Source organism: Cervus elaphus, chromosome 3, assembly GCF_910594005.1.
Source record: "Cervus elaphus chromosome 3, mCerEla1.1, whole genome shotgun sequence".
In the NCBI taxonomy this organism is placed as follows: Eukaryota; Metazoa; Chordata; class Mammalia; order Artiodactyla; family Cervidae; genus Cervus; species Cervus elaphus.
The window spans coordinates 32,048,718-32,058,766 of record NC_057817.1 but is presented as its reverse complement, the minus strand read 5'-3'; the positions used below and the strand labels follow the sequence as shown (position 1 = coordinate 32,058,766).

The 10,049-nt window shown below is 51.9% G+C and overlaps 1 protein-coding gene across 1 annotated transcript in view; it reads right to left on the bottom strand.

Moving 5' to 3' along the window:
• Positions 1-1,344: 1,344 nt before the first annotated feature.
• VDR (vitamin D receptor) overlaps positions 1,345-10,049 on the bottom strand; it is a 56,166-nt gene continuing 47,461 nt past the window's right edge. Inside the window, exons 8-10 of the mRNA XM_043885921.1 lie at positions 6,165-6,316; positions 5,857-5,973; positions 1,345-4,626 (exon numbers count right to left, since the gene is read on the bottom strand). Of these exons, the coding sequence (XP_043741856.1) occupies positions 4,367-4,626; positions 5,857-5,973; positions 6,165-6,316 (529 nt within the window). The 3' untranslated portion in view covers positions 1,345-4,366. The remainder of the gene's footprint in view (positions 4,627-5,856; positions 5,974-6,164; positions 6,317-10,049) is intronic.

Here is a 10,049-nt window from a genome sequence, read left to right as displayed (position 1 = left end):
CTAAAGAGCTAAATGTTTACTTTTATTTAATTTTAATGAATTTTAATTTAAATAGTTACATGCAGCTACCTTATTGAACAACACAGATGTGGACCCAAGGCCTGGAATATGAAAACTAAAAATCATTTTCTCCTAAACTGGATGCATTCCTCTCTGTTTACCTGGAAAAGTTGATTGTAGCACAAAGCCTGGGAGATTTTGTGTTCCTCTGGATCATCTATAAAAATGCTAAATAAGAGCCTCTTAACAGTTTCTGGGGACTTGTCTTCACATTTCTCCTGCCAGAGATGTACCCTGGGATGGTATTTCTCTAAACTCATTCACTTTTCTTGACAAAACAGCCCTCAAGCCCCATCCCCATTTCTTCTACTCCCATCCCATCCCCCACTGACACATTTGATTTGAAATCTTTTCAGATGCTCCTTAAAAATTAAATCACATCCAGAGGTTCTCCGACCAACTTATCCCAAATAAATACATTGGTTATGTTTTTCCTGCATGGTTTCCCCTGAGATGACCATTCTGTGTCTTTTGCTAATTATTTGTGCTTGTGTGTTTAGCAAAGCTGCCCTTTATTACGTGTGCTGTGCTAAGTCGATTCAGTCATGTCTGGCTCTTTGTGACCCCATGGACTATAGCCCACCAGGCTCCTCTGTCCCTGGGGTTCTCCAGGCAAGAATACTGGAGTAGGTTAGCATTCCCTCCTCCAGGGGATCTTCCTGGCCCAGGGATCAAACCAGTGACTCTTAGGTCTCCTGCTTTGGTGGGGGGTGGCGGGGGGGCTCTTTACCACTAGAATCACTTGCAAAGCCCCACCCTTTATCATAAACCCCACTTTTTTTTGGAAATGGAGGGGGTGCATTGGCTCCTCGGGGTCTTTTGAAGTCCTGGATATTCACAAGAGTCATTTGCAGTTTGCCACGTCATGTCAAATTCGGGCACAGTTTGGTCAACAGGTGCCTGGTTTCTATTCTGGAGGTTTTAGGTAAGGGCCACACAGAAATGGATACAACACATGCCGCTGAATGCTTCCTGAGAGTAGAGCCCTGTTGGATCCAGCACCTCCAATTTCTCTTTCCCAAGGTCGACTTTAGGAATGGGAACCTCCCTTCCACCCCCTTCTGTAGAGTGCTGGCATGACCAGCTGTCCTTTGTCAGCCCCTTCAGCTCAGCAGGAGTCAGTGTAGTGTAGCAGGTAATTAACAGCTTCTGGAGCCAGCTGCCAAGGTTCAAACCCCATCTCTCACTTACCACCAGTGCCGCTTTGGGCAAGTTATCCGCTCTGTGAAATGAGTGTAGTAGTTGTTCATTTCCCCAAAGGGTCCTTAAAAGGAAAAAGCAAGCTGTTTTGCATAAAGCATTTATTTACAGCAGTACTTGCCATGAAGTAAGTGCTATGTAAGTATCCGCCATCTTTATTACCATATGGGAAGCTTTCTTCATTGGTTTTATTTGACACATTTTTGGCAAATGTTTTTTTCTCTTTGGAAATCACCAGGAGCCATTCATTCTTCAAAGCCCTCTTTGCTGGGTTTTTTTTTCCAGATTTAACCAGATCTGCTGCACATTCCAAGCTTCCCTGTTGACCTCATTCTGATTCTGCTACTTCTTCCAGTCAGCCAGAGAAGGCTTTTCCTATTTCCCAGAATCTTGTTTATTTGGCATTTTTGGTGTACACTTTCCTGGCTTCCCTGGTGGCTCAGATGGTAAATAACTTGCCCGCAATATAGGAGATGTGGGTTCAATCCCTGGGTCGGGAAGATCCCCTGGAGAAGGAAATGGCAACCCACTCCAGTATTCTTGTCTGGAAAATTCCATGGACAGAGGAGGCTGGTGGGCTACAGTCCATGGGACGGCAAAGAATCGGACATGACTGAGCAACTAACACTTCCTGGCCTTCCAATAATACACTTTAAAAGGTTGAGATTTAAGACTGTCTGCCTTCACATTCTCTCATTCTAAAACAGAGAGATGACAACATTTTCTTTCATTCGAGGGAACCTCACTCTTCTCTCCCTTCCAGCTGCTGGACTGTATTTGGGACTGCACGGGGCTGTCAGGGGCGTCGAGGCTGAGGAACAGCGTCCTCATTGTGTCCTGCCGTGTTCCCTGCGGGGGGCAGGGCTGGGGAGCACTGGGAGGGTGAAGATAGTACAAAGACAAATTCGCTTTATTGATAAGGCAACAGCATTAAACCAAGCTGAGACAGAGACCCCGCCTGATCACGGCCACACTGGGGTGGGGTGTGAGTCACACTGAGACGCAGGCTGGGGCGCCCCTTTTCCTGGTCCTGAGGGGTCAGTGGGCTGACAGCCCAGGAAAGAGAAGCAGGGCTCTGGACTTGCTCCGTCGAAAACCCAGGGCTTCCACCGAGGGGCAGGTTGGCCACCAGGGAATGGGACATGAGGTCTGAGCTCTAGCGCGGTGTAGGAAAAACAGCACGGGACCCATGGCCAACGTCCAGGCCCAGACCTGGGGCTGCTCCCAACTAGTCACACGAGCTTGGGTGAGTCACACCTTCTCCTCAGCATCAGTTTTCTCTAACAAGGGGACTGAACTGGGTTAGCGATTTTCAAGACTTTTCTACAATTGGATCCCAAGGGTCTCTCCTTAATTTGTAAAATAACAACAATAGTGTGCAGAACTTCCCCAATGTAAGTCCACATCTCCCATAAGCATCTCTTCATGAGCGGTGCCTACTATCCACTATATCAGGATGTGGTCCCAAAGGCGTCTGATTCTAAAGACAACTTCCATCTATCAGATGTCAGCTCTGGATATGGGAAGAACACCGACTTTGAAGTTTGGTGCTCCCATCGCACCCGCCTCACTGGCCCTTTCTGACATTAGTGGGCGGGGTGGGGACAAGGAGGAACCAGCCTCACCCAACTCCACCGGAAATGCTCTCGCAGACCCGCTGCCCCCCACCCACACTTGAGATGATGGAGTGGTGCTGGAAGCAGACTCAGGCAGCCAGGGCGGGCTGGGGCTGTTGGGATCTGGAAATTCCTCTTCCTCATCCCACCCTCCCATGGACAGAAGAACCTGACGGGCTACAGTCCATGGGGTTGCAAAGAGTCGGACACTACTGAGCGACTGACACTTTTACACTTTATCCCATCCTGCCAGGAAGGAAAGACGAGGCCCTGATGGTAAGTGGCTTCTCCAGACTGCTGGGGGCGGGAACGGTGAACCGATCTCTGGGTCACCACCCTTGGCCATCCACCCCAGGGTGAGGCCTGTCCAGCTCCACAGCTGCTGTGCAAGGGCTCTGGAGCCTGTGGCCGGTCGTCTGTCTGGGGTGGGTTATCGGGACCCGCAGGGTTTGAATGAGGATGGTGGCCACAATCCTCTGAAGCCTGGGGGCCGTTCAGTCCTGCCACGTGGACTGTGGGAGGGAGAAGAGCTCCCGCCTCGCCAGCCCCTGAGATCCAGGCTGAGGAGCCGTGGGCTCGGTGGCAGGATGGGTGGGGCCTGTGTCTACTACTCCTCTACCAGGCTGCGTTTGCCTGTCCCCGCATCACCTGGGCCCTGCTCGCTTCCCTGCTTGGCCTCTCAGCACTTCGGCTCTGGGCCAGTGGCCCCTACCATGGGGAGAAAGCCCATCCTACCAGAGCTACTACCAGGGAGAGTGTTACCATGGTGATAGGACGAAGGTGGGCCCTACAGCGTTAGGCAAGCATCCTTTGGCTGGCAGTGTGCGAAGGAGAGTGGGGGTTGTGATCTTGGTCACCTTGGTTTTGGGGCTTCCTTGGCAGCGAGTGTCCTAGGAGGGCTAGGGTAAGCAGGCAGAGGAGGAGGGCCCATCGCGGCACGCCGCCCAGGGGCAGACAGCACGGACTGGCAGCAGGATGAGGAGGGGGTTGTGAGTCAGTATTTATCGTGGGTGGGCAGAGGAAGGGTGGTCCCAGCAGCTCTGGATGGGTGGGCCTGGAGTGCAGTGGAGGTACAGGTGTCTCTGTCCCTGAGGAATGGCTCTGTCTCTCCCTCCTGCCTGTTCCCTCGGCACCAGCCAGCAGCCACTTCCGGAGTGGTGGGAGCATCCCCGGGCAAGGGCCCACCTTCAGCCTCTGCCCTCTGCCCCCACTTGAGTTCCTTTGTCAAATAAACGAAAAATCCTCATGACTGAGGCCTTGAGGGAAGGAGGGGTGGGGTGGCGGGGTGCAGCCTGTGGCCGGCAGGTGAGGGCGACCTGGTGTTAGACGGGGCAGGAGAGAGGATGGGCCAGCCAGGGAGGGGAGGCGGGAGCGGCGGGGCTGAGCCCCAGCAGGGGTGGAAAGGGCTGCTGGGCAGCCGCCAGCTCCAGGCCTGGGTGCCCGGCCCTGGAGAGGCCGCCCCTCCCAGGCGCCAGTGCAGGCCGCCAGAGTCAGGAGATCTCGTTGCCAAACACCTCGAGCAGGAGGGGCGTGAGCTTCATGCTGCACTCGGGCTGGAAGGAGAGGCAGCGGTACTGCTTGGAGTGCTCCTCGTTCAGGCTGCGCAGGTCCGCCAGCTTCTGGATCATCTTGGCGTAGAGCAGGTGGCTGCCTGGGGGCGGGTGGCGGCAGCGAATGTAGGTCTGCAGCGTGTTGGACAGGCGGTCCTGGATGGCCTCGACCAGCGCAGCATCCTGCACGCCGGGGCGGTCTGTGGGCAGAGCGGCGGGGGTGGGGGCAGCTCTGAGCCGGGTCCCTTACCGCCCAGCCCCACCCCTCAGACAGACCCCCCAGCATCTTCCTCGGTCACTCCCGGACAGCTGCTGACCTGTGACACCAGGCCTCCCCAACCCCTTGGCCACTTCCCACTGCCTTGAGGATCAAGTCTCAGGTCCACCTGGGTCATCTCAACCTGTCCCCACCTTGTCTCTCTCCTGTCTCTATTCTCCCATCTTTCATCAGGATCCCGATCCCAGGCTCTCTGACCTCCAGGCTTCACATCTGTGTTCCCTTTACCAGGAAGGCATCGCCTTTACTTTTGCCTGCCTCTTACTGATTCTTCAGGTAATAGCATAAAGGACCTTCCTCAAGGTCATTCCCGATGAGCCCTTACCTCCAGATGACATCAGGCTCCCATTTTCTGCTCTACCCTCTGTAGCATCATTTACTTTATTTTTAAAACTCTCACCACACTAGGAGTTGGTTGTTAAATTGCATGTGTTTAATGTCTCCTCCTACACTTGATGGGGGGGCGGGATTTGTGTCCTGTTTGCTGCTGAGTCCCTGGGCCAGGCACAGTGCCCGGTGCTTGACAGAAGCCTGACAAATCGGTGCTGAGTCGATGAATGAATGAGTGAATGCTCGCTGGGCAGCAGGAGGGGCGCCCATGTCCTCTCCTTGGGTGCCTGCCCAGGAAAGCGTCCCTTTATAGAGGCCACTGGCTTGTTCCCTGAACACTGTCTAGGTGGAACCTCACCAGCCATCCAGCATCCTCAGGACCGCGAGATCTCCTCCTTCTCGACCTCTTTTCCTCTTCCCACCCCAAACAGGCAGGAGAGCTTGAGAGTCACAGCACTCTGCCTCCAGCATCTGTCAGCTAAACTATTAGGCCAGTAGAGCCATCTATCAGGCCCCAGGGTTTTGTGACCTGTCCCCAGGGAACCTCAAGTGTCAGCAGAGGTCAATCCAGTTCACACAAGAGCAGAGCCTGAGTCTGGTTCTTTAGAATCCCAACCATGAGCCAGCAATGGTCTCACTAGCTCAAGGGCAGTGAGGGAACCCTCAACAAACCCATACCACACGGGCTGTGCAAACCCAGCAAAGTGGGTCTTTCCTGGTCTGTCTCTCCTTTTGCTTACTTCCCCTCCCCCCCCAGAACATCTCTGCTGGCCCTAGAGGGGCTTACCCTTCATGCCCCCCACCCCCCCATGCCGCTAGGTACCTGGAGAGACAATGCAGATGGCCATGAGCAGGACATGTTCCTCTTCATGCAAATTCAGCTTCTTCAGCCCCACCTGGAACTTGATGAGGGGCTCGATGAGCTCCAGGCTGTGTCCGGCTACAAGAGAGAACGGCCGGCCGGCTGCTGTGGGCACCCGCAGGGGCCATCCACCCCACTCCACCCACCCTCTGGCCTGACCCTCGCCCTTCTCTCCCAGTTGCTACCTCCCTCCCTCTGAAGTGCCTGGTGGGGCACATGGCCCCAGGACGGGTGGAGCTGAGGCAGGTGGAGGCAGAACCCAGCCACACCTCTGGTTACGTCGCTGACTTGGTACTTGTAGTCCGGGCTGCCACAGGTCCAAGACATGTCGTCCAGGGTGAAGGACTGGTTGGAGCGCAGCATGATGACCTCAATGGCACTCGACTTCAGCAGCACGATCTGGTCCTCAGGGGTGAGGTCTCTGCCAGGGAGGGTAGAGGGGGAGGTCAGGTTAATCGTCAAGACCTTCATGTCATGCCGATCAGTATGATGCTTTGACAGGCATACCCCTGCCAGGTGACGAGCACGTGCTCTGGGTCCTCCATTGAGGAACTTGCAGCCTGGGTGGGAAGAACAAGACTGTTTCTTGAAGGAGAACAACTCAAAGGTGTGACCAAATGCCAGCTGGTGTAACTCAGCCACTGACAGGGAAAATCCAGTGACTTTCCAGGATCTCCCAAGCCTAAGCAGTCATGGCTCTTCTAGGGTCAGGAAGATGGAGACTGAGGAGGCTCCCAGGGCTATGGCATGAGTATGTGTGTGCTAAGATGCTAAGATGTCTGACTCTTTGGGACCTCATGGACTGTAGCCTGCCAGTTCCTCTGTCCATGGGATTCTCCAGGCAAGAATACTGGAGCGGGTTACCATCCCCTTCTCCAGGGGATCTTCCTGGCCCAGGGATCAAACCCACAACTCCTATGTCTCCTGCACTGGCAGGTGGGTTCTTTACCACTAGCACAACCTGGGAAGCCCACGGCATGAATACGGAGGTCTGCAAAAGCGTGGCCAGGACCATCCTCAGTGGCTCCTATTCTATGGTCCTTCCAGTAGTGAAGTCAACTCTGTCTCCAGGACATCGCTGGACCCCACTCCCTCCAGACTGTTTTGATTCAGAGTTTCATCATCTTTTTCAGTAGCCTCTTATTAGAATCCTGAAGTCAAGTCTCTCATTTGCCTTTCTTACTGTCGCTACAGGAAAGTGTCACTCCTGTGCTCAGAAATCCCCACTGACTATCCAACACCCTAGGGCCAAGCCCATACTCAATAACTTGGCTCCAACATGTCTTTCCAGCCCTGCTTCCCATCACAGACTCCACCAGCCCTCCATCCTAACAACATAAAACTACTCCATGCTTGGATGCTCGGCATTCTCACACTGCCATGCCTTTAAACATAGGACAGCTCCAGCTTAGAGAATGCATCTTCTTCAGGTCCTGAGTCTAGTTAGGCCTCTCATGGATCCCTCCACCCTCTGATTCTCTTTACAGAATTAGAGCCAAAAAAAAAAAAAATTAGAGCCATTCCTATAAGACCTGCTGCACATTGCTTGTACCTCTATTTTGCCTTTCCCCCTTCACTCCTGTCCTTTATTTTTATTTTTTAAAATTAATTAATTTATTTTAATTGGAGGCTAATTACTTTACAGTATTATAGTGGTTTTTGCCATACATTGACAAGAATCAGCCATGGGTGTACATGTGTTCCCCATTCTGAACCCCCCTCCCACTTCCCTCCCAATCCCATCCCTGAGGGTCATCCCAGTGCACCAGCCCTGAGCACCCTGTCTCATGCATCGAATCTGAACTGGCGATCTATTTCACATATGATAATATACATGTTTCAATGCTGTTCTCTCAAATCATCCCACCCTCACCTTCTCCCACAGAGTCCAAAAGACTGCTCTTTACATCTGTGTCTCTTTTGCTGTCTCGCATATAGGGTCATCGTTACCATCTTTCTAAATTCCATATTTATGTGTAAGTATACTGTATTGGTGTTTTTCTTTCTGACTTACTTCACGCTGTATAATAGGCTCTAGTTACTCGTGTCCTTTAGATGCTTGTCTCTGGCTCTTTATCATAAACTGCTTGAAGGCCAGCACCACACTTGCACTGATCACTGAGTCCTGAGCTTGACAAGAGGGTCAATAACTCTGTGTTGATGAGTCAAGAGGCTCATGACTAGCTCCACTATTCTGAGTCACGAGCTGGGCTTATCTGAACAAAGACAAGGAAAGAATCAGGGCCCACAGATCAAACTGCTTCCACTTCTTCCCTTTCTCTTTCTGATTGCGTACTTCCTCCTGGATATCCTGTTGAGGGGCTGTCACCCCCTGTGGCTGCACTTTGGAATGTAAAAAGGTGGGAAACAGATGTTAATGGATAAGAGCCCTAGGTCAACAGGTGATAGGTGAGGAGGTGTGGAAAGGCTTGCATGACTAGATGGGCACCAAAGGGGCTACGCTGAAGGCAAATCACAAAGTGCTAGAGTTGGACGGCCCCTCCTCGAGACTGTGGTCCAGTTCCTTCCTCAGCATCTCTAACAGATGGCTTTCACACAACCTCTGCGGGATTCCCCCCGGGGCCAGGGAGCTCCCAGCCTCTGGCCACAGTCATGAGGTGCTTGGCTCTTGGGCTAATAACATCTTCTGTTGAGCAATAACCCACAAGATGACACACTCATCCATGGCTTGTAGTTCCGTCCTCTCAAGGAACACAGAACCTGAGTTCTGCATTAGCCATGGGTGTGGTGGTGGCTTAGTTGATAAGCTGTGTCCAATTCTTTGTGACGCCACGGACTGTAGCCTACCAGGCTCCTCTGTCCATGGGATTTTCCAGGCAAGAATACTAGAGTGGGTTGCCATTTACTTCTCCAGGGGATCTTCCCCACCCGGAGATCAAACCTGAGTCTCCTGCATTGCAGGCAGATTCTTTACTAACTGAGTCACCAGTGGAGCCCAATCCATGGAACATCCCTTTAACCATTTAAGGAAAGCCATCATGTCCCCTCTCCCCTTGCCTCTTCTCTGGAATAAACAACCCTGATGCCATGGTGTCTGAATGTTTCACTGTCCTTGGCACCCTTCTCTGGGTGCTCAATCCCCATTGAAAAAGTGAAAACTAATACCACCCTCATTTGGGTTTTAATTCATGATGCAAGTAAAATATGTTCATTATTAAATCTTGGGGAAATACAGACAAAATATAAAGTCAAGTAAAAATGGCTCATAACCACAACAAACATTTTGGTTTATTTTCTTCCTATCTGTTTTCCATGTAAATACCTCTTTTTCAAACGTGCACCAGGTCATAGTAATCCTGTGTCCAATTTTCTATGTCAGTTCATAGTGTGAGGCATCATGTTACATCAATGTATTAAAGGTTATTTAATCGGTCTCCCACCCACCTATGTTTGGGCACTTTGGTCACTTTTAAGTTTTGCTGTTTGGGGCTTCCCTGGTGGCTAGTGGTAAAGAATCCACCTGCCAATGCCCAGAGATGTGGGTTTGATCCCTGGGTTGGGGAGATCCCCTGGAGAAGGAAATGGCAACCCATTCCAGTATTCTTGACTGGGAAATCCCATGGACAGAGGAGTCTGGTGGGCTACAGCCCATGGGGTTGCAAAGAGTCGGACATGACTTAGTGGCTGAACAATAGCAACAACGAGTTTTGCTGTTATAAGTAATTCCATGAGGGACATCTTTGTACCTAATGTTTTGTTCAATGGGGACACTCAGAATGGATGGCTGGAAGTAAACAAGCATCCCACGGGTGCCTGGCTACAGAGATTTCAGCAGGACCACTGCCTACTGTGATCCAGACATACTACTTCTATGAGAGCAAATCTAGAACGACCTCTAATTACCACCCACAGCCTGGAAATACAGGGACTTTCTAAGTGCAGCTTGCAGCCAGAACTGGTAATGGTGGTGGGTGGGGGTAGCGGTGGAAGTAAAGGAGAAGTCAGGAAGAGACCTAGGTCTTCCTGGTTCCTGCATCAGCTCTGGCTCTGGGCTTCTCTCTGGACCTGACTAATATTTACACCCAGATCAGTTTTCACACCTGCAGCCGCTTCTGGGCATCTGTGAGACGCTTGTCTTTCCCATCCCTGCCAGGCGGTGTCCAGACCCTCCCTGCTTGTATTCCATCAGCTGC